Source organism: Vipera ursinii (assembly GCF_947247035.1).
Source record: "Vipera ursinii genome assembly, chromosome: 5".
NCBI classification, from domain to species: domain Eukaryota; kingdom Metazoa; phylum Chordata; class Lepidosauria; order Squamata; family Viperidae; genus Vipera; species Vipera ursinii.
The window spans coordinates 52,422,239-52,447,375 of record NC_139518.1 but is presented as its reverse complement, the minus strand read 5'-3'; the positions used below and the strand labels follow the sequence as shown (position 1 = coordinate 52,447,375).

Sequence of the window (25,137 nt, the reverse complement as noted above, 5' to 3'; positions counted from 1 at the left end):
TTTGCAATTTCATTTTAAATAGTGCTCAGAGTAGCTGATCATTACACTTTCTAGTTAAGAGTAAACAAAATATCTCAAACAGCTCATCCCAGCTATCCCCTACAAACAACTTTCTGAATTAAAAAAAATACTTTAGTCTGACTAGAGTCATTATAAAATGACTTTTCCTTATCTAATTTGACTTGATCAACTGCATTAATCCACTGCCCATTTTTTTAGGCCACAAGGCCATCTTAATTTCACCTTGCAGGATTCCTCAATATCTTGGAATGCATCTGAATCCAAGACTCTCTGAAAGTGGATCATAAATAGTCCACGTTCAGTTTAAATGTTCTCTGTTTCTGCCTTAATCAGGGAATCAGTTGAGAGGTAGCCAAAAGTCAGACTAAGGCTAGCATGCACCCACTGCTGATATTTATAGTTTATGTCTTATATTTTTTTTTCTCCTTCTCAGAAAAATTCAGCCGTCTTCCAAGTGCAATGTGAGCTTGCATTTGCTCTTTCCAGACCTCTGTGGAGCAAAGTAAACCTTCTTTGCTATGACATATTCCACTCAGGAAAGGAAAAATGAAACTGACTTCATTACTGATGCATATGATGGTGGGAGGGAGGACATAGTAAATGTGGATTACAGAAGAAGGGTGGGGTATGAAGTCTGAAGCAAGATGTCTCTGTGTGGGTGTGTTTGAATGATATGTTTATACGGATAAACAATGTGTAACTTGAATATGAAAGTGAATGACTGTGGCAATTCTTTTCATGTGAAGAAACAAGCCTCTTCTGCTAAACCATTCCCACTTTCATTAGAAACATTAGAACCTACTTCTCACAATGAATTCTGCAATTAAAACACCGCCTGTTTGCTCCATATGTTCTCTTCGCTTTGCACATGCCTTAAAAAGAGCAAAAAAAAAATTGATTAAAACAGTTAATCCTAGTTTATAAAAAGTATGCATCATAAGTAGCTATAGAACTCAGAGAGAATAACAACAAAAAGACAAATTATTTCGTTTAACCAGCCAAAAAAAATACAGATTCCCTTCTTTTAAACATTTTGAGAGCGTTCTTGCAGATCTTTAGCAACAGTATCATGGAATAACCTCATCCTTGGTATATCTGGTAAGAATTAAGTACCATTAAAGAGCCAATATGATGTAGTGGCTAAAGCATCAGGCTAGAAACGGAGAGTCTGCGAGTTCTAATCCCATATTAGGCACAAAGCCAGCTAGGTGATATTGAGACAATCACGTTCTCTCAGCCCTAGAAAGGAAGCTTCTGAAAAACATTGCCAAGGTAACTGCAGGGAGTAGTCTAGGAGGCAAAGTTCAAGAAACAGACACAACTGAACAGAAGCAAAAAAAAAAAAAAGTACCACAATCCTTCCCTGAGAATTATCTGAGATATTGGAAGGATTGAGCAACCCAGAGAGCAACATTATCATGGATTGAAATTCCTGATAAGGTCAAGAAGGATGAGGTGAAGCTACAAACAATCCATAATAAGAGTAACTGAAATGAAGCAGGGATGAAGGAAGTCAGCCTAGCTAGGAGAAGGCAATGCCAAACCATTTCTCCATTGTTATCAAGAAGACATGGGTGTCTCTAAAATTTGACTGGTTAGATATACCCCACTGGTTAGATATGCCCCACATTCAGTCACATGCATTGACATGTAAGTCAATGAAAACAATGCCTCCTGCATAAGATTTTTATAAAGGGAATCTCAAACCAATACTTCAGAAATTATAGGTAAGGCTATAGACGTAGAACTGTCACAAACAATAAATTTACTTACAGTGGTTACTTACAGTAAATTATACAACTCTTTTATTGGTTTCCAAATAAATGGTAATTCTTGATGAGTCACAGAACACTTATCATACCCAGATAGCTTTCTAAACAGTATAGGGCAACACTATCACAAACAATGCATTAGCACCCCCTAGTGATTATCACAAGTTATTCCTTTCCATTCTTACTCATATGAAACTTACATTTATATAGATCAGACATGTCAAACACAAGGCCCAGGGGCCAGATCCGGCCCGCGAAGTGGTTTCATGTGGCCCATGAAGCCATCCTGGAAACAGTGAGGGAACGGCCCCCACTGCCTTGGCCCTGGCCCAGAGACCCTCCTATCTGTCCTACTCCTGCCCAGGCCTCAATAGGCACCCTTGATGCGAACAATGTAGAGCTGGTCATGCCCACCAGTAGGCCATACACACTCTAGCCACGCCCACCCAGTAGGCCACGCCCACCCTAGCCATACCCACCTGGCCCCCTGAGGGCAACTGCAATGCTGATTCGGCCCTCAATGAATTTGAGTTTGACACCCCTGATATAGATGAAGTTCACATTGTTTTACAATAACATTTAAAGTATGTTAGTCTGAGATGTAGCTTTTATTCAAGCAGCCATAAAACTTAGCAAAGGAATGTTACCGTGATACTTCTACACCCAAATCCAAGTTTCATTGTCTGTAGAAGCATTAAAGCAAATCCTCAGATCTACAAACCAGTGTCATTTTGGTATATTCAATATCAAGTCCATAATCCCCTAGCAAAAATGCAAGATGGAGTGTAGAACTTGAAATATAACGTATCTGGAACCACAAAGCATAAAGGCTTAGCTTTTTAATGTAAGTCATAACAAAAAGATAAATTGCTTTAAAACTGATTGAATACTGTATTGAAATGTTGGACCAAAAGTCCATATGTACACTGGATTGTCTTTTCAGGTTCATGTATCCTCTTTTGGGAATCTAGATTTAATTGTTAACTATTATCTAATGAACGTACCACAGGGCAGAAGAACTTTTCACTATCACACACATATGTTTCACAATGTAGCCATACTTTGGAAAGTTTGGGAATATTCTGGAACCGAAATGCATTAAACTGGAAAGTGGCTCGACTGTTTTTGCCATTTTCATGTACTAAAATGGAGTCATCTGTTGCACACCTATGCCAAACAAATAACAGATATTATTAAAATGAGGAAGAAACAGATGAGATATAAATCTAATAAATAAATAAATAAATAGAATTAAGATATATTTAACCAGTGGAGTACCACTAGTGGAGAGAGTGAATGAATTACTTACCCCTTAGTTATCAGAGGCCACTGGATTTGGTAGAAATATTCTGAGGAAGGGGTTGCCCAGCAACTGCTCAACACTACTTTAAATCTGCAAAAGGAGAAAGAGACATGAGCACTGACAGAACATCAAAACTGTGTTGGGAGCCACCGATATAAAAAATCTTACCTATGACTTAAGCCCTTGGCTTCCACTCCAGCAAATACATCAGAGCCAATTTCTGATGTATCAACAATGAAAGGGGCTTCCTTCTTGTTTGAAAACTTGGCATTCTGAGATAAAAAACAGGGTCAGGTGATTTATTTTATTTTATTGCTGCAGAAAATCTGTAGGAGCAGCAAATGAAAATCATACTTTTTCAGAGTATCAGTGGCTTCGACACTTTCTATCATTTCATCTCTGTTAGTGAGAATTAAATCCAATATGGCTAATCCCCTAGTTCCCTTCTCTACTTTTTGGGAGAGAAAGTTGTCTGCTAGGTTTGTCAGGAATCTGTTAGATCTTCCACTTGGTGCAGAATTTGTCTCCCAGTTGATATCAGGGTAATTAAAGACCCCTATTACTATTGTGATGCGCTTCCTACATACCTTAGTTAACTGACTAGCAAAAAGTTCATCTATTTCCTCTGCTTGGTTGGGCAGCCTATAGTATACACCTATGGCAATGTCATTTTTCCCCCTTTTATATTGACCCAAATACATTCAACTTTACAGTTTTCATCATTGTTGTGCTCTATTTCTGTAGAGATAAAGTTATTTCTTATATAGAGAGCAACTCCACCTCCTCTTTTATGTTCTTATGTGTTTTTGTTTTGTTTGTCTTTTGCGACATCTGAAACTCTAATGATAGTACTGCTTTCTACAGAACATAGCCAAATGATGAGATCTTCCTTGCTGCTTGACCTGAAACAACAGATGTAATCCCCACTTATTATTAGAACACACTGCATCATAATGAGCAAGTTATTTTTATACCTGAGATAGAAAATGACTTTCCCCTTCAAGTAGAATGCTGTTGTTGTACAAACAACATTTATACAAAATAAATTAAACTAAATTAATAAATTAAATTAAACATTTGCTGCCCTTTTGAATTCCTTTAAGTTTTATTTTGTGTTCCTTTGTCAGTTCACTCTGCTTAATGGATGGTCCTGGTCATCAAGGATCAACCCAGACTCCTGCAAAGCTTAAGACCCACAGATACTTACATAATAATTTAATAAGCTTTTATTTTAGATGTGTTAGAAATCATAATTTCAACATTATTGAGATATTACCCTGGAGTACACAAGAAAATATCAGTTATCTCACCTGTTTACCTCCACAAAAAAATGTCAAAACTATAATTATATCTAGCTTCTTAAATAATTCAGAACAAAATCAAGGCCATTCTCTGTCAGAGATGATATATGGGGACGTGAGAACATTTAAGTAACATGCGCTGATAATACCAAATTCTGAGGATAAATAACGTTCATATAAATGGAAAAAGACATTCAGTCCAACGCCTCTAACTTGGTTACTCCTTTTTTAATGGCTTTTTGCACCACTAGTAGAGAACATTAAATTGAAGAACAGTGCCTCTGTAGTTTGGAAATGCAAATATACAAACTATGATGCACACTGCATAGCATACTATTAATATACCGTGATGTTTTGTATAAATCACAAAGATTGCTTCAGAGAAGAAGAATGAATTTGGTATCACATTGACAAGATACTTGGGTGTGGGATTCATTTTCATTTTCCTCAAATAGTGAATTTGGCAGAGACTGGAGTTCATAAGCTTGAACGCTTTGCACTGTTTAATCTTGGGGTCAACTAAGGAGTAATTAGAAACAGCAATACTATTCAAGAGATTGCCTCTTCGAGGATCTTTTTTATATTTTGCATTTCTTTTTTGAATACTGACATGACTTGTTTCTTCCCTCAGCCTGCATCATACAAGAAAAACAGAGTACTTTCTTCTCTACCATGAAAATAGAAAACTCATATATTTAGGATTTCTATTGAACTGAAGAAGCTTTTTGGATGAGAAGTGAAACATCTTCAAGGAAAAACAAAGTCCATTTGCCTTTTGAAAAACCACCTCTGGGACAACTGTGACCTGGAAGACTGCTAATTTCCACAGAAGATTTCTATAGAAGCACATTTCTTCCTTAATAAACTGAACTTGTTCTCTTTGTTTTGTTTTGTTGACCTGAACCATCTCCCTTGAGTTGGTACGAATTTGTTTACTTCTAGTCACATGTGCATGTTCACCCAAATGCACCATGGTAAATGAACTACAATATTCTATAGAAGTGGTAGTGTAACCACACTACATCACATCATTTCAACCACCATATGTTTAAATAAGCAATATGTTGTCAGGCTACGTGTAACTCTCTATAGCTCTAATCTTGGCTTGAATTAAAGATCTGACTTCCATTGCATAATATTAATGAAAATAACCATAAACATCTTCTTTGATGAAAGATTTAAAATCAATAAATATAAGCATAGATATATCATAAATATATTTTATTATCACACAATGTCTAGAGTATCAATGATGACTTATGTAAATGAATCTGATTTTCATAAATAAAAGGAGGAAAAATGTTTCCCAAATGTTCTTGCAAAATAATCTTCCACGATAGCCTACCAATTGCATATGATCCCAAAATATCAGGAGATTTGAGGTCGTAGAAGTTTACAAGGTGCAACCAAAACCTGTGAACCAATAGTCTCATAGAACCGTCAATAGAAATAAATCAGTTTTAGTTATAATTTAAAAGGGACGCGGTGGCTCAGTGGGTTAGGATGCTGAGCTTGTCGATCGGAAGGTCGGCAGTTTGGCGGGTCAAATCCCGAGTGCCGCGTAACAGAGTGAGTGCCTGTTACTCGTCCCAGCTTCTGCCAACCTAGCAGTTCGAAAGCACGTAAAAATGCAAGTAGAAAAATAGGGACCACTAAGGTGGGAAGGTAACAGTGTTCTGTGCGCCTTTGGCGTCTAGTCATGCCAGCCACATGACCACGGAGACATCCTCAGACAAGCGCTGGCTCTTCGGCTTTGAAACGGAGATGAGCACCGGCCCCTAGAGTCGGAAACGACTAGCATGCATGTGCGGGGGAACCTTTACCTTTACCTTTACCTTAGTTATAATTTGGCAATAAAGCTAGTAATATTTTATAAATATTCAATGAATTGGAACAACTACCCAAGAAACTTAGCTTTTTAAAGATGCTACAACATCTTGCCTTATTCACTATACTACTGAGAAATTTACTGAGCAATCAGCACATACACTGTACTTACAGAATAGAAGTTTAGAGACAACTGGCTTTCAAAGGAACCGGCACTGCCATTCTTCACATGAACAGTTGCCACTCTAAAAAAGGCAGAAAATGACACAGAACTGATTCCTATGCTATATAAAATAGAGTGAAACATTTGCTAGAGGACGGAATTCCAGTGAATTGGGGCAGTGTTACCTTTGGTCAAAGGCAGCATGGTTCACCAGATAGTTTGCCTGATAGGTGCAGGTAAAAGAATAGTTGACAGGTTGGCTTTTCACAATGACAGTGCTATCATTGGAAGTGACAGAGTTGTAGAAATGATAGACAGGGTTTTTAAACTGCATGTGAAGAAAAAGATGCAAATGCAATTTTAGTTTAAAGGGTTCCGTCATTAATTCAGTTCTAAATCTGTTGAGTTTCCAACCAAACAGAAACAAGCCATTTCACAACGACACAAAGATAAAAGAAATAAGCACAAGTTTGCCTTCTAAAGAACATGCAGCATAAATCCACTTCTTTAAAATGTATTTTAAAGTTTAAAATTTATTTTAAATAAATGCATTTATTTGAAAACATTTATACATTCAATTCCATTAAAAATCTCGGAGCAGTTGATAATAAAACTGGAACAAACACAACTAACAAAAATTAGACACTGAAGCTTTCTATAAAATATGAAAATAAAATAAACAATAAAACAGTAACAGTAAAAGTAAAAGCATCCTCTGTCTCTTAGGCTCAGTCAACACCACAGCTCAGGGTGAGACAAAAAGATGAGAAAATAAAGAAGACAAGGCAAGAAGAACTTATTCAGCCAGGTCTTCTAAAAATTTATTGTTCCAATCGTATTTATTATTGCACTTTCTGTTTTAATGATGTTTTATTTGTTTTGCAAGCTGCCCAGGAAAGGTGAGTGAGAGGGCCACCTTATATAGTGCCCGGTGACTGCTAGATGGCACCAAACGGACACAGAAAACTAATACTTTGCTGCCTAAATCGGTTGTCTGGACTTATGTATGTTTTATTTTGTTTAATATGTATTTCTTCACTTTAATGAAAAACAGAGTCCACATGCAAAGAACAACAATAAAGAAAAGTAGAAAATTTTTTATCAAACCCATGGGAAAAAACTAAATTTGTTTTTTTTAACAATTTTATATTATTCAATAGATTAAAATCCAAAATCCGATAGAAAAAATAATTAAAGAGACAAAACAAAATTAAACAAAAACACTGAAAAAATGTGAATTTAAAAAAAGGCAAAAACAAATATTTGTAAGGATAACGATAAACCTTGACCACAAGGAATGGTATTTCTTTCTATCTTTCCATTAGGTCAATAAAGTATAAACATTTATTGTGAATCCAACACTGTAAGTTATATTTCCAGTTCAGATATTGCAACCTTAAACATCCATTTTGAACTACATAAAATACCGTAACATAGAATGGGATATCCTACACTTTTCCTTGGCTCTTGATTGTTGCTAGATGATATGGAAACCTAGCTGGAAAATCAAGGATATATTCTAGCCTTATTCTGGTATATGTGTGTACATTACACATATGTAAGCACCATGCCTCTGACATCTTAACTGTTCATTGGAAATAAATAAAATAAAATAGTGCATTAATATATGCACAATAGGAAAAAATAGAATTTGCATCAAAAATGTTCATTAGTGGTATTAAACAACACTGCTGTAACAAGGGTACTCCTAACAGCAATGAAATAAAGTAGTTGTCAAGTTGATATAATTTTTTAGTACTGGTCAGATAAAAAAAATTATTCACCTCTACAACATATATTTGGTCCCTTTTCTTCTTTTACTGGGCACTGGATAGTAAAATCCTAAGTATGTCAGAGCCAGGAGTGATAAGAAGCGACTTTGAGTTTAATATAAATGCAAATGAATTAGTTATCTTTAACAATACTGGAAATATAAAAATGCTGGAAAATTTGTATCAATTCTTTTTCAAATGTATAACATAGTGCTTTGATAAAATCTTATGAAATATATCCCATGTACTTCGCACAATTATAATCATGTATAGAAAATGGAATATTAACACATTAGCTACTTACATCTGATTGTGTTCCACAGTATGATTTGTTTTGGGGTGACAAATCTGGGATGATAAATTGATAGTATCCTGCATCATGAATCCCATTATAGCAAATCCCTCCAAGGGCCAGTTGATTAACTTCCCATCCATATGGACATTCTGGGATTTTTGTAATAATTGTTTTAGGATAACAATACACCAAAATTACATCTAAAACAAACAAACAAACAAATAAATACATTTATGCAGTAAAGTTCTACTTCAAGGGAGGTAATGCTCTTTCCATGATTACAAGCTTGAGCTTTGATTCAAATTAAGCTTTCAGTATCTTCTATTATTAGCTTCCACAATTAATACCCCAATAAACAATTCAAACGGCATTCTAATGCCTCTAATGTATTGAATAAGACAACATTATTGCAAATATGGGAGATAAAGGTAGTAACAGTAAAGGTAGTCTGCACATCTTAACTAGTCTTTTCTGATGGTTAGAAATTATAAAAAAACATAAAACATGTAAATAGGATTAGTAATACCTACAATTTATGACTTCTTTTTATGGCAGATTATTAATCGTGTCTTATCTTATGGTTATCTTAATTTTACTAGCATGAATATATGTCTGAACTGTACAGCATACCATGCAAAAGCAATAATACACAAGTAATTTCCATAAACGGTAAAAGAACAGAATGAATGTATCATCCTCAATATGTCTTCGCCTCATTTAGGGGACTACCAGGTTGCTATTCCTTCTGTGAGAATCCTAATGGTAAGGGCGACAAGTTACTACAAGTGTAAAAAAATCAGTAGAACTGTAGCCTGGTTACTGTTCAATTCTACTTTAGCCTTACAGCCATATGGGCTCAAAACATGGCACATTTGGGTCAAGATCTATTGTGTTCTGTCCATTACATGATGTACAGACTCACAACACAATAAATGTTTAGGTGCCACAAAAATCACCCCATTCAATGCTCTGGAAATTATTCTTGGCTTTTTTGTAATGTATAGGATTTGTTTTCACATGTACTTGAAAAGGAAAAACTAATCATTCCTTTATGCACAATGTCCTGTTTAACATATCAAGTACTGAATAATAGTAATAAAATACCTAGTGGCAAATTGCAGTTACAATGGCTTCTATTCAATGTTAGGTCCTTTGTGTAAGATCCCATTGCCTTCAGCGGGACATTTAAACCATAAAATTAACTAAACTTAAATTTGGGCTGGTTTGTATCCTTTATAAAGTGCTATTAAATTTCATATATCATTATCATTATGCGTTCTATATGAATAATTTCAAACATAAGATATGGTATATGTTTCTGTTAACCATCAAATATGAACAGGCATGTTGAAGATATAGCTAGATTCTTTAAAAAAACAACAATTATTTACCTGCTTTATTTGGACTGCAAGGAACTGCAAAGCCTTGAGCCAAAATGACCCACAGTAGAAAAACCAGCATCATCATTCTCCCAAAGATATATAAATACTAGTAAAAGAATTTGCTTTTCTATAATGCTGAAGATCTCAGGAATTCACTTTTGCGTACGTATCAAGTGCCTGTAAGTGCCTGTAAGTAACCCAGCACAATATATAAAAAAATGAAATCTTCCACTCTGAATTTTGGTTCCTAATAAAAAGCAAAAAATGTAATGTGCACGTTTAAACTTTTTAAAAAATTGAACTTTTCCTTTTAGAATAGATGCAATATTCTAGCCATGGAAGAAGAAGAGATGGAGTAAATGGTCAAGCTTTAAAAAATATCTCATGCATTCAAAGTTCAATTGCAATTTCTGAAACTAATTTCCTTATTCACTGCATGCTTAACTTTATCAAACTTATATCACTGACAACTGAGGTATGCTATGATTTCTTTTTGTCTCCATGAATATTTTGTTCTGCTATGAATATTAATTTTATTCTAGTGACAAATATAATTCTCATTAAAAAAACAGCTCCAGCACTTTTGTACAAAAATCATTGTCATATGCTGCAGATTATGTAAATGAATTTATATTACTCACACAGCTATCGTTTCATATCAGATATTAATTACAGTTGTTATATAAATTCAACATTGGTCTAACTGATGAGAGTCACTTCAGCATTCTGTCATCAATGTATAGCACATATTCTAAAATAATATATAATATTTTCCTTAGTCATATATTTCTGCTTAAATCTATGTAATATTCCAAAAGATCTTTTTAAAATAAGCATACATACCGCATAAGAAACAGCTTGCAGATCAGGATATTAGTTAGTTGTTCTTGTTCAGAAAGTTAAGTGTAAGTCTGTTTTCCACCAATTTCTTTTTCAAATAACACTGTCTGGCCTTAACTTTGCTTTATATACGCCATCTTGTAAATGGAGCCTCTGCTTTTCAGTCTTCATCGCTCCACGTGGAAAAAGTAGATTAGATAGATAAAAGGTTAAATCATTTATTTTACATTACAAGAAATTAATTTCAATTTTCAATTCATGAATTTAGCTTCACTTTCCTAATGTTCTTTTAAAAAAGAAAGCAACATTTTTCATATGTTTAAGAAAAATTTTAACGATTGGACCAGAGGCAGTTTTACTAATCATGTATCATTTTCCACATCATGTTGTGAGTTTTGATACTGGCGGAATTCCTCTTTCTCCAGCTTCTCAAGAAAATGTTAAGGGGTATCGAACACTTATCTCTACCACATAACTCAAAGTAGAACCATTACTTTAAAAAAAACAAACAAAAAAACCTAGTAGCCTAATCATTAATCATTTATGTTTTGAATGATTGGTTGTTTCCATAATGAATTCCTATCTCTTCTTAATTTCAAAGTACCAAATTCTATAGTATTTCCTTGATATGATTGTCATCCAGTTTAAAGTACTACCGTAGTACAACTAGTGAGGAAAAGAAATATGACAAACTTTTATACTATGTAAACAACTTTTAGAGACACAAATATCCTCATTTTAGGCCGTCAGCAGAGTAATCCAGAATACAGTTTGTGCTACAGTGCCTAGCTATCTGATGATGTATATATTTGCATAAGAAAAAGGCCTCCACAAAATAAAGTTGGGTGAACAGTATTTGATCTCTGTAGTGATAAAAGGTGAGGGCTCAAGGGAGTCTTGTATTGCTCTGAGTAATTGCAGATGAAAAAGTATTCATTAAATAGCAAATTATACTTCAAATGCTAATTGCACTTCCTAAGAGAGCTCCTTTTTGATTAAGTAGATCGCACAACCTTAATGATGGGACTGTCTGTACTGTGAATCAATGGCTTCTTGTCATCCCAGCCTCAAAAGCTTTTTTGAGAAATAACTCCTCAGTTTCTCCTTGTTCTGTCTACTATTATCAAAAACATTGTGTTATTACAGTGTTTGTGTTCATGTGTTACAAGTTGGCAGTTTGTGCTGGGAAAAGATAAATTATGTTGTAACGTTTTCGCAGGATAAAATTCTACAACAAGTCATTAATTTTTCATAAAGAAAACCATCGTGAATTTTAGACATTGTTCTGCATACCTGCAAAAAACCCTCCCAGAATATTATTTGTTCTCTTCTATTCCCATGTTCTCATCAACAATTCTCCCATTACTCTTTCCTGTAAATATGGTATAAAATATTCTTGCAAATAGCACAAAACATAGTTCTTAGGATTTCACATTCATAATACGGGAAATAAAATATCTCTAATATTTTCACATTATTTCTTCAGGCTATGCATTTATTTTTTATCTAACAGGATCCCTGTAAGAGATGTCTGCATTGGGGGACTGCAGTAGGACTTTCGGATGTTTTAAATTATCTAATAAATATAATGGAAAATAAATAATACTGGAAGGCACCAGACTGGCGGACACCAATTTCCTGAAGAAAACTCTCCATGCATATGTTTAATTCATGAATGTTACACGGACTGTTAGTTACAATATAACTATAAACTACTTGCTTGAATATCTGTATGAAGAGACTGCTAGTATATGTTGGGGACAACATTATAAAGCCATTTATTTAACAACATTTGTACACTGGTATTTGGGGTAAAAGACAGTTGATGACGCATTATTACACTTTCTTGTTTCTCCAGTTTTGTTCAATAAACATTCACTACTTTAATCATTATGTAGTTATCAGACTGCCTATTCTTCTTTCCAAATAACAGAAATAAACCACTTATTTACCTGAAAGCCACTGAGTAAGGATAACTTATTCAGAAGCAATTACCAGCAGAGAAAGACCCCGCCAGTATATCAAAATACTGTAAAGATAAGCTGTTATGAAACTGCTGCTGCTTGCTAACTCCGTATCTATGGCAGCTTTCCAGTCCTACAGGAAGCCTGTCCAGCAAAGACATTCAACAAGAGCTTTAATGCGAGGGCTGGCTGCCAGTCTGAGAAAATCTGTCAAATGAATGAATAGCACAAAGGGTCCATTTTTCCTTCTTTTATCCACTAAAAATTCCTTTTAACTGAAAATCGGCACTTCAGAGGTAGCAAGAACGATATAGATTATAAAAGAGCTAGATTTTGCAAATGCTTGGGATACTTATCAAATATTTCTTACTTGACTAGCATGAATGAATATCTCATGCTACAGCAATATGTATCATATGTCTGATATTACCACATGAATTGCAGAGGTACTTCCTTATACGCATTTCTTCCAAAATATATTCATTTTCATACCATCCTTGTTATTTTCATTACTTAAAATAATTGTGGATTTATTTGGATTTATGCTGTTCCATTTGAGACCGGTTCTCAGTGGCTTACAAGAAAAGGCAATGCATTAAAATCAATAAAAAGTAGATGAAGGCAAGACGAAGACATGAGTGAGGCCATGATAAAATGTCAATCAATTACTTACTGTTAATTTGATTACTCACCATGATTTAAAGTTTTCTTTTTCTGAATAGTTTGGAGCAGAGGCCCCCAACCTTTTGGGCACCAGGGACCAGTTCCATGGAGAGAGGTTTTTCTGCTGATTGGAAGGGCCGTGGTTTCGTGTGCTGCCTGCACCCCGCAGATGGGGCTTCGCTTACTTGCACATTTGTGGCATGACACAGACCGGTTTTCGTCCACGAACCGGGGGTTGGGAACCCCTGGTTTGGAGTGATACACAAAACACATTAAACATTTTATATTTTATTAGGTTAGAACAATTCAGAAGTATTTTTAAAGTTATTTGTTTTTATTTATTTACTTGCTATTTAATCCTGACTTTTCAAATAATTACAATCTCTCAAAGCAGTTTGGGGAGATTCTGTCCTCTGCTTTGCAATCTAAAAAGACACAACATATGAAATGAAGAGAATAGAGGGGAAAGGGAGAATAAGATATGTTCTTTGAGAGCCAAGTTAATTGGTGACTTATTCATTGTTAATTATATCCAGTGCAGATTTTATTATTACATATTTTTTTCTTCAGGTTCCTGGCAACGCAGTAGGACATGGGCTTCTTTTTGTCTGGCAGGTATGGGTAAACAATAATCTCTACAATGCCCTTTTCCCAGTTGATATAATAGGCTGGGTTGGAAAAGCCACAGTATTAACAAAAATAACTCTTGAAGAAAGAACAACAGCTAAAATGCAGGTAGCATCCTTCTTTTCTTCAATCATAATGTGGGAAATGAATCACCATTCTTTCTTTTTTTCAAGCTATGTTCATATGAATTGTTTATTAATGGTTAACTTATCCATACTTTTTAAAAACTCAGTATTCTGGATTTTCATGCTCCACAGTGCTTGATCATTTTATGTAGCTGGATCCCTCATCATGATCTCTTCCTAGCTTTAGGATGAGTAAAACAGTTCTAAGTGAGTTGCACTCTATATTACTGGTTTTGTCCTTATTGGGACTCTTGAGATATAGAATACGTAGATACCTTCCATACTAGATGTTCTATGTTCAGTCTTTTAATAAGATTCAAACCACAGGGTGCATTTTACTTGCTTGTCTTATTGAGCTTCAAACAAGTATCCATAATTTTTCTTGTTTTACTACCCTGGAATCTAGTAGTCTGACAAGATTAAGAGGAGTAATAATTTCGATTGTTTCCTTTAATGGAATTTCAAGAAACATACAGCAATTACTTTAACCCCCTGACACCGGAGCCTGAAGCATTCTAACTACCATACACAGAAGTACACATCTTCTGACACTTCAGCCATCCCAAAATAGTTAATCATACCACAGGCAGGTAGACATACAAATTGAAATGTGAAAGAGGAAAATAGATTTATTCAACAGTGGGAAGAAAACATCCTGGCTTTTGTTCTGCTCTGCCCTGGATGATTGGAAGATGACACATAAATATACTATATACAACCTAAATTCATCATTTAAATTATATTAAAATTCTCCATTATCTAAAGAAATCTTTTTCATTCTGCAGTCAGAAAAAAAGCTTTGATTTTTTTTTACTTCAGATTAGAAAAAATACTTGTCATTTATTTGTCTTTCGGATTTATTCTGTGGGAAAAACATTAAAAATAAGAGCATTTCCCCTAAATCTTATTTTCTTATGTTCCATAGCATCCTGGAAGTTATGAGAACTGATATAGGAGAGAAAGAATTCTCAACAGCAAATTTCTCCTTTGAAGAAAATGAAAGCTTCTAATAACAGAACAATCATGGTTTGGGGAAAGGCTGAGTGCCTTTGATCCTGATCCCAGAGAGACACGATTGTTATATAAAAAGTAAAAGCGCTAATAGTAACAATAACACTGAAAAGTTAATGAAGATCATTTATTTTATCTGTATCAGGCCATGTGGTATCAGATTCATTAGACGTGAAAGTGCTGAATAGAGAATGAAAATTCATACAAAGTAGCTTTTTAATTTAAAAAAGGGTTAAAAAGGAATGTTGAATCTAAGACATATTAAGATTAAAATAATTTTTAATTGTTGCAAAAGCACTTATGTGTAAAGGTTTTTGTGTATCTTTGACTCTACATTGGCTCTCCCTCAATAGGATTGAAATAATTCATAATTAGTAAGCTTCTTATTTCATCTCACAATATAGTGTTATAGTGTGCTGAATTATTTTTAGAGCTTCTTATTCAAAATTACAAATTTGTTTGGTGACTACAGTAATGTTTTCCCTTCTCCATCTATTTTTGGTATTTGGCCTTCAACTCTGCAATAATTGTCTATCCTTGTTCATTCTCAGTTTTTAAAGCCAGGTTCAATTATGAGGCTAGAACTCATAACTTCTACAATGATGGAAATATTAAACAAAATATTAATATTAAATATAAAAAAATATTAAAATAGATATTAAATAGAAACCAAGTCATGACTTGGAAGAACCAAACAAGCGTAGTTTAGCAGTCACAATTAGCTTGAGAATTTAAACAATCTCTTATGTATGTACAGTTCCTGATGACTGACTGATCTCTAATCATCATGAATCAGGCATTAACTCAGCAGGTGTTTTGTTGGACAGCTTTAGGAAGGAAAATGGGGGAAAAAGAATCACATAATGGTTAACTATGGCTACGGAAATGTGGGTTAGACAAAGAATAGATCAGAGACTGTAGAACAGTGTTTTTCAAATTTGGATACTTTTAAGATATATGGACTCAAACTCCCAGAATTCCTTGGACAGCATGAGAAGCTCTGGGAGTTTAAGTCAGGAAGAAGTTCTGTTTTTTTCTTTTTAAAATCAGTTTTGGGAATTGGCCATGGATTCACGATTTAAAAAGAAAAAAAATCCAAACAAATGTTAAAATCAAGTGTAGCAGGAAGTTTGGCAGCCCCCAAGCTGTTGCCTTTTAAGAGAGTGAGCTTTGTGGGTATTTTCTTGACTCCTAATTCAGATGAGCTCAATGCCAAAGAATGAAGTTGATTTGATTTTATGTAAAAATTTTGTTTGTATGTGTAGATGAATTCATTACGGCATTTTTGTTTTGTTTTTTTGCAATAATAGTGTTTAACTTCTAGACATATATAAATGTACCTACTATAAGTGTTTGTAAATGTTTCTGCACTGGCATCTATCCTCAGTCCAATGCTATTCAATCTAAAAGATTAGACTATGAAATAATAGGGATATTTACCATAATTGAAGTATGGTTAACGAAACAGGAGAACAATCTAAAAAAAGAGTTGCCCAAAGAATTAAGGATATAGAAACACAAACTGATATAGCTATCCTTAGTAAGGTGGGTAACTTGAAATGGCTGAGTAAATACAAATGTACTTTTCAAGTGGACAGTTATTTGAAGTTACAACTCCCAAAACATCTTAGGGAGATATTTACGAGAGCGAGATTCGAACAGCTTGATACAATGGTCAGATATGGGAGATTTCATGCTATACCGTACAATGAGCGTCTCTGCATTTGCGGAGCAGCAGAGGTAGAGGACCTGGCCCACATCCTATTTGACTGTTGTTTGTATAAGAGGGTGAGAGACAGGTATCTTGGTCTATATACCAAACGAATGACCCATTGGGATCCCCATATCAAAATAACTTACCTTATGTCCGGCCAGAACTTGAAAATAACATTCAACGTAGCACAGTATTTGAACAAAATGATCCAGTTAAGATCTGCATATGTGGGACTGATTGGGGTAGATTGTAAGGGCGACTCCGAAATATAATGTTACCATATTTTATCTATATCTTAAATTTGTATTTTATTACTTTTTTAACTTAAATTGTATTTTATTACTATTTTAACTTAAATTGTATTTTAATTCCATTTTAAATTGTATTTTATCAAATTCCATTTCGGATTGCTTTTATCTAGTTTTGGTGACGGTTTGTTGCTGGAACTTTGTACTTTGATATGGCCCAAGGGCTAATCAATAAATAAATAAAAAAGTTAAAATTTATATCACTGTTACGCTGTCCACTCCTATTTATGTTTATAAAAGCAAAGCTTTTTATTCAATATAAATTATGATGAAGATCAGAATACAAAACTTTAAAGTACTAAATTCACAAAAAATACAGTATGGCTAAATAAATAAACATAAAGTTGCTGTAGTTAAGTAAGTGAATGACAATTTCATAGTACAATCTAGTATTATTATCTGTTAACAGAAGCTACTGGCTCCGTGGCAAATCATTAATAAGTGAAATCATCACTTAATAGAAGTGATCTTCTCTGTTTCATTTTGTTTTGCAGTTACAGGAAGGATAATGAAATAATTGAACTGTTATAAACGTATCTATAATCAAAGAACTACTGAACAGCCTTATCAAGCAATAACATAACTACTGCCAGTCCACAAAGGTCTACAAACAACTATCACAATGTTAATGTTGGAACTTTTAGTTGCATATACGGTACAGTTTGTACTCTGGCAAGGATAAATGTGACCAATGAGAACAAAAATGCCTTTGTTAATTAGTTCATCCTTCTTCATTTTCCCTCACTGTATAGTTTTGGTTTTTTTTGAATTTCTGTTATATATCATAGTTCTATAAATCCATACTTTTTTCCCAAGTAGAAACTGTTCTGTAGCAATTCCAAACACAAATTGCTAATTTGGAGGAGAGAATGTTTTAACAGAGAGACAGGAAAGGTATGAGTAAAAATCTTCACTGAAAAGATGCTACAAAAATAACCTTTATATTGTTTTATGGCCCATATAGGGACGCGGTGGCTCAGTGGGTTAGGACGCTGAACTTGTCGATCGGAAGGTCGGCAGTTTGGCGGGTCGAATCCCGAGTGCCGTGTAGCAGAGTGAGCGCCTGTTACTCGTCCCAGCTTCTGCCAACCTAGCAGTTCGAAAGCACGTAAAAAATGCAAGTAGAAAAATAGGGACCACTACGGTGGGAAGGTAACAGCGTTCCGTGCGCCTTTGGTGTCTAGTCATGCCGGCCACATGACCACGGAGACGTCCTCGGACAAGCGCTGGCTCTTCGGCTATGAAACGGAGATGAGCACCGGCCCCTAGAGTCGGAAACGACTAGCACGCATGTGCGGGGGAACCTTTACCTTTTACCTTTATGGCCCATATATTCATGCATGTTGCATTTATATATATTAGAATTGCTTCTACTGCTTACTGTGCAAGTAGCAGTGGAAACCTTGCTATTTATTCCAATATAAACAAATTGCAGCTTTTGCTAAATAGCATCAAACAACAATGCAGCTGAATTTCTTAAAAAAGAAATTACACAGTTGAAGCAGACATACTTTTAGGAAAACTCTAAAACCGTTCTCATTTGTTTGATACCATAGCAACATCACACACAAGAAACAATCTTAGAATACAAAATTGAGAGCTTTGTATATTCAATAAGGAATCGCTTGTCCAATGCTTTAGTTGATTTCATTTGTTTTTGAAATACAGCATTTCTAGCAAACTACTTCAAAGTAAATACATTTTCCCAAGATTTTAATTACGGTACCAAAAAGGAATACAACACAACAAAACCACTGTCCTGGAGAACATAAAGAAAGCAATCATTTAGGGTGCTCAAATTAGCAGAATATTATTTTTTTATAATCAAAAATAATATGAATTTAAACTATGAACTTAAAATCAGGTGCAGCAGGAAGTATGGCAGTCTCTAAGGAGCTGCCTTTAAGAAAATAATATTTGTGGGAACCTTTTTGATTCCTAGTACTGATGAGTACAATGCCCAAGGAAATGAAGTTGATTTGTTTTTGTATAATGATTCATTACAATCTAATATGTAATTTGAATCATACTCTAATATGTCTATATCTTTTTCTAAAGCCCATTATTCTGTCTCTTATTAATGGCCAACAATTTTGGAAGAGCTCAAATTTCTGTGTTTCTTGTTATTTACGTAGCCTCACCAGGAATCACTGAACTTTGAAGTGAAAGAGGACAAATTTATGCTTTATGAGATTACAAGAGGAAACAATAAACTGTGTAATTAATGAAATTCTATTTTTTTAAAAATTATCCACACTTAAACTTGGATCGGGGGGGGTATGGAATTTGTATTGCCTTGCTTGCCTATATTTCAGACCAATTTGATTTTCAACAAAAATACTCTCTGGCTTTTTAGGAAATTCCTGAAATATCATGATACACCAGGTTCCTAAGGTGGACCTCTGAATGGACTTATCATTCTTATGAAGTCTGGATAATGGTCAATCCCATCACCATAAGGAACTGACAGTCCATGACAAAGGACACATGGAAATATCCCCTAATATCAGATTGCATATGATCTGCTCTGACATACATGCCAAGTCCAATGTGATCTTAAAGAAACCAAAAATTGAAATGGTGATTATGAATTCTTGATGCTGATTTGCAAGTTAAAATAATCCAGGACTAGCAGTTTGGGTGAATTTATAACTGCCCATTCAGTAATAATGAATAGTTTAAGGATGTTGCCATGTATTTGGGAGAAATGGTACAGTAGCAGTATTCCCAACTTGTCTTTTAGAGTCAGATTCAGAAATACGGTCTCACATACAGCCATTTGCAGATCAGTGATCTTTCTAACTTACAAGATCTGGAAGGAAAATGTGGAAGCTGCTTGGAACTTAGTGAAAATAATGCTGAAAAATGCCACAGCTATGCTTCTGGAAAATGTGAAAGGGATATTTGATAAAGAGAAGTAGGTGTGGATGAAAAAGCTGCATTAAAAGTAATTACAGAAATGTTAATATGAGAAAGGTACCATCTACCATACCTAAAGAGCAGAAGGCAGTTTTAAAGTATATGGTTAATATATGTCTGATGACCGAGAGTGCTGTTATTGCTCCCCTAGGTTAAGTATGTCTGAGGTTTCTGGCAGACTTCCAAATGAAAGATTATGAGATAAGAATGAGCAACATTTGGACTATGGCTAGATAGAAGGTTCGCAGACCAGATTAGTGCTTTTCAGGTCACTGGGAAAAGTATGAATGTGAAAAAGAGACTTTATTGTATGTATGTTTGCAGAGAGAAAGTGCATGATAAAGTGAGCAGGTCTGAATTATGCTATATTTTGTATAAATATGAGTTGAAGACTGGTTGCTAAATTCCCTGATGAAAATAATGCCTGAAAATAAGTGGAATGCTCAACAAATAGTTAAACATTAAGTGGAAGACAAACAAATTGAGTGGTATCATTTTCTGCACTCTGCATAATAATGCTTATTCTGCATGATGGGTAGAAAAATGGTACTAGAAAATCCTTTTTCCTTGTGGATATCCTCCAATCAGATGCAAAACCACTGTTTTGCAGTGGTTCTCCTCCTATCTCCTGGGCCGCTCGCAGTCGGTGTTGACGGGAGGGCAGAGGTCCACCCCGAGGCCTCTCGTTTGTGGAGTTCCTCAGGGGTCGGTTCTCTCTCCCCTCCTGTTCAACATCTATATGAAGCCGCTGGGCGAGATCATTCGTGGTTTTGGGGTGGGGTATCATCAGTATGCTGATGATACCCAACTTTTCTTCTCCACCCCGAACCAACCCAGTGATGCCCTCGCCGTGATGTCCCGTTGCCTGGAGGCGGTCCGGGTCTGGATGGGGAGAAACAGGCTTCGTCTCAATCCTGCCAAGACTGAGTGGCTGTGCATACCGGCATCTCGGGTTACCCAGACTATTCCATCTTTAACGATGGGGGGTGAGGTGTTACCCCCCATTGATAGGGCTCGCAACTTGGGCGTCCTCCTCGATTCACGGCTCAATTTTGAAGATCACATAGGAGCCGTGACCAGGGGGGCTTTTGCCCAGGTTCACCTGGTGCGCCAGTTGCGACCCTATCTGGACCGAGATGCCCTACGCACAGTCACTCATGTGATCGTGACCTCCCGTTTAGACTACTGCAACGCTCTCTACATGGGGCTGCTCGGAGGCTTCAACTGGTGCAGAATGCGGCCACGCGAGTTGTGATGGGGGCTTCCCGATACTCCTATGTAACACCTCTACTCCGCGAGCTGCATTGGCTTCCAGTTGCCCTTTGGGTGAGATTCAAGGTGCTGGTGATGACCTATAAAGCCCTAAATGGCTTGGGTCCGGGTTATCTGAGGGAACACCTGCTGCCGGCATCAAGCTCCCTTCGTCCCGTGCGCTCCCACAGGGAGGGCCTTCTCAGGATACCGCCGATTAGGGAATGCCGGCGGGTTATTCCCAGGGGAAGAGCATTCTCTGTGGGCACGCCGGCCCTATGGAACCAGCTCCCCATGGAACTTAGGACTGCCCCCGACCTTCGCTCATTCCGCAGGGACCTGAAAACTTGGCTCTTTGAGCTGTCTGGCCCAGGCTGAGGGGTTTAAATTTTTATTAGGCTTTAGTTTTAAATTTTAGTTTTAAATTAATTGTTTTAATCTGATTTTAATTTTTGTATGTTTGTTTTAATCTTCCCTGTACACCGCCCTGAGTCCTCTGGGAATAGGGCGGTATATAAATTTAATAAAATAAAATAAAATAAAAATAAAAATATGTAAACGTATCTGTATACCTAAGTACAGACACTGAAACAAGAAATATTTTCACAGGGATGTTTCACATTCATGAGATTTTTGAGCTGGGTTTAACATGAGGATTAGTTCATTCAAATTTCTGTATTGGGGAAATAAGCGTAAGTTATCTATCACTATGAAAAAAACAATGCTCCTGAGAAAAAGGAAAGCTGAGAAAGAGATATGATCCTTAAAAAATTTAGAGAATAAAAACAATGGAAGAACGGCTCTAAGGATCTAATAGAAGCAAAGATGATTTACAAGCACAGAGAACTATGGAGAGAAATTGTGGATGGTGTTGGTATATGGTGCTGCATTTCTTTTTTAAAAGAAAGCCGGTGCTCATCTCCGTTTCAAAGCCGAAGAGCCAGCGCTTGTCCAAGGACGTCTCCGTGGTCATGTGGCTGGCATGACTAGACGCCAAAGGCGCACGGAACGCTGTTACCTTCCCACCGTAGTGGTCCCTATTTTTCTACTTGCATTTTTACGTGCTTTTGAACTGCTAGGTTGGCAGAAGCTGGGACGAGTAACAGGCGCTCACTCTGCTAGGCGGCACTCGGGATTCGACCTGCCAAACTGCCGACCTTCTGATCAACAAGCTCAGCGTCCTAACCCACTGAGCCACCGTCCCTTACAAAATCTTTTATCTTTATTTAATTTGTTTGCTATTGCTTCCTCCCTTTTGTGGTTTACACAATATTGCTTCCCCCAGTGTGGTGGGAATATGTATACTTCAAAGAGGTGATTAGTCTGTCAGAACTGATTGGACAATAATCGGCTTATTATGAATGTGCATATAACTGTACTCTGAATCCAGCAGCAAAAGTCATTCTATAGAGCTTATAACGGAAAGTGAAAAGTGAAATGTGGTTTGTCTGCTTATGGCTTGGCATGATGTCGAAATCAAACTATAATTGTTGATAAGCAATTTGTGAAAATCAATATAATTAGTCACATTCACATTTATTGCATTCTGAGCAAAAAGCACCAAACTTCCACCTAAGCAAATGATAGGATAAAGGTTTTGTCCTTTCCTAGACAACTCTGTTACACAAATCAGAGAAATAATACAAGTTAACAGTGACTTTTTTTATAAGTAGCAGGGTGAATCCAGGTAAAGAGAGATAAAAGCAGCCCTTGTCTTTTTCTTTTTTTTCTTTTTTCTTTTTGCTTGTTTCTGTCTTTTCCCACACCCTGGTTCATATTAGTTGTTATTGGAGTTGCCTGGGATTGTTCAGGGCATCCTGGTTTGATGGCCTTTTTCAACCTGAGCTTTTCAGGTTTTGTTGCAGGACAGAGAAAGATCAGATTATTATCTGACCTTCTCTCTCTACCAAGAGCTGCTAAACAGCAGCTATTTTAGTATTGTCATTTGGCACAGCTATCTTTAATATTATCATTAGGCACATTAGAATCATTAGGTACGGTAAAAAAATTCATCCCATAATGTGCACTTATTTTTGTACATTTTTATTTTATTTTCTATCTATCAATCTATCATCTATCTATCTATCTATCTATCTATCTATCTATCTATCTATCTATCTATCTATCTATCTATCTATCTTTCAGCCCTCACTATGGTGACTTTCTAAAACAATTTTGCAGAATATTCGGAGACTGCCTTGTGTGTGGAGTAAAAGCAAAGGTCTCCAATTGCCACCCCTTTTACACCTAAGAAAATCGGCAGCCTACTATGAACATAGCTCTGCACAGCGGAAAGATTTGATGATCCCCCGAGCTTCCCCTGAAGTCGCGCTCATCTCCCAATCTCCTCAACCCGTCTGACTTCACGGGCCAAGGCTGATGGCAACCCAGGACACCTGGAAGACACCAGCTCGGGGGCGTCGGAGCACCTTCCGCAGCAGGCTGAGGCGGTCCAGCGGCCACTGACGCGAGCTCAGCAGGGCCTCTTCCCTGCTCGCTGGCGCCTGGCGCTCAGGAAATCGCGTCAGCATCTGCCCTCCTTGTTGGGGCGGCGTGAACGAGACAGCCTGCCCGCTAGCTTGCCGGCAAGGTCTTGTTCAGGATTGCAGCTCGTGTCGGAGCCGCGTCGATGTAGCCTCCGCTTGTTTCCCAACGGGTCGGAGATCGGAAGGTCAAGGGGTAGTGGATCCGGCGCGCGGAGAGTTTTGTGGACAGATTTCTGCTGGATATTTCGAAAGGAGAAGATCTTAAAAACCTCTATCCCGAGGCCGATCCTCTGCTAGTATCGTCGCTGGAAAAAAGAAGGTAAATTCGGGCGCGAGGGGGGGGGGGGCGGACAGAAATTGGCACCACTGGGTTGATGGCGGGTCTGGAAAAACCGGGCTGCTTGTGAAACGTTTTCACGGGAACGATTTTGAGACCCAAAAATATGTTGCAGGCGGTCACCGTCCGTAACTAGCAGTGTTTTTGCTGCTGCAGTCTTGGCTGAACCGGCTGGCCAATACATAAATAAACCGTAAGGTTAACGTGGGACAAACCGTGTCCGCACTAATTGCAATGGAAAGTATTTTAGGAACTAATTTTTGAAAAAAAAAGGAACACATAGCATACCGAATCTGGCTCTAGGCCCATGCTTGAACGAGATAGCAAGTGAAATGTACGTAGCATGAAATAGTAGACTAATCTGGTTGACAACCCCTGACCCCCCCCTCCTTTCTTTTGCAATATTTTGCGAAGATGTGAATGAGAATGTAGAGAAACAGCATAGTGCCACAAAAAATATTTTTCAGATTTATCCCTGAGCCCAATTAGAAGTGACCTTCATCCCTGCATGGAGGAAAGTTCTTACATGGTGGAAAGTGATCGTGTAGTTGTTTGTATCTGTTCTGTCTGGAGCATGCTAGTGTAGTTCTCTTAACTATCTGGCTGATGAATCTGGATTCGATTCAAAGTAGGCCCTGAAAAAATACCCATTTTCCTTGGTAGATAGGCTGTTTCTTTTCCCTTTTTTCTTTCAGCCTTTCACTTGCATTCCATTGGTATACTTAACTAACTCTGCCTGAAAGTCCGTTCTGTCATTCAGCCAATTTGGCTTAGGTTGCTAATGTTCCCTTGTTTGAGCGAAATCTCTTTGGCAGTAGCTTTCTGCTGTATAGGGACAGCCAACATTTGATACTAGTGTTTAATACAGTAGTTGTTCTGTTATTTATAGAAGAAAGTTTAAAGTGGCTATGTACTTTCCTAGCACCGCTTATGCATGCTACTGCATATAAATTATTTGAACAAATTCTGAAGGAGATGCCATTTTTCTTCTTCTAGCATTTGTAACAATTAAAGCTTTACCAATTTGCATTCCGGTCTCATGTTCATATAATTGGA

General features: G+C 36.6%; 2 protein-coding genes across 10 annotated transcripts in view; one reads left to right on the top strand and one right to left on the bottom strand.

Annotated features, from left to right (window-relative positions):
• Positions 1-12,344, bottom strand: part of TECTB (tectorin beta) — a 20,292-nt gene extending 7,948 nt beyond the window's left edge. For 4 of the 8 annotated variants that reach the window (XM_083363814.1, XM_083363808.1, XM_083363812.1 and 1 more), the window contains exons 1-9: positions 10,680-11,943; positions 9,846-10,023; positions 8,464-8,654; positions 6,573-6,715; positions 6,397-6,469; positions 3,265-3,368; positions 3,103-3,186; positions 2,798-2,960; positions 824-893 (exon numbers count right to left, since the gene is read on the bottom strand). In XM_083363814.1, coding sequence (XP_083219940.1) covers positions 824-893; positions 2,798-2,960; positions 3,103-3,186; positions 3,265-3,368; positions 6,397-6,469; positions 6,573-6,715; positions 8,464-8,654; positions 9,846-9,921 — 904 coding nt within the window. In that variant the 5' untranslated portion in view covers positions 9,922-10,023; positions 10,680-11,943. Of the gene's footprint in view, positions 1-823; positions 894-2,797; positions 2,961-3,102; positions 3,187-3,264; positions 3,369-6,396; positions 6,470-6,572; positions 6,716-8,463; positions 8,655-9,845; positions 10,024-10,477; positions 10,588-10,679; positions 11,944-11,969 lie in introns of those variants that run through there. The other 4 variants (XM_083363811.1, XM_083363810.1, XM_083363809.1 and 1 more) reach the window with 4 other exon arrangements.
• An 11,044-nt stretch (positions 12,345-23,388) lies between these two features.
• Positions 23,389-25,137, top strand: part of GPAM (glycerol-3-phosphate acyltransferase, mitochondrial) — a 45,536-nt gene continuing 43,787 nt past the window's right edge. For both annotated transcript variants that reach the window (XM_083363774.1, XM_083363773.1), the window contains exon 1: positions 23,389-24,063. The gene's annotated coding sequence lies outside the window, so the exon portion shown is untranslated. The remainder of the gene's footprint in view (positions 24,064-25,137) is intronic.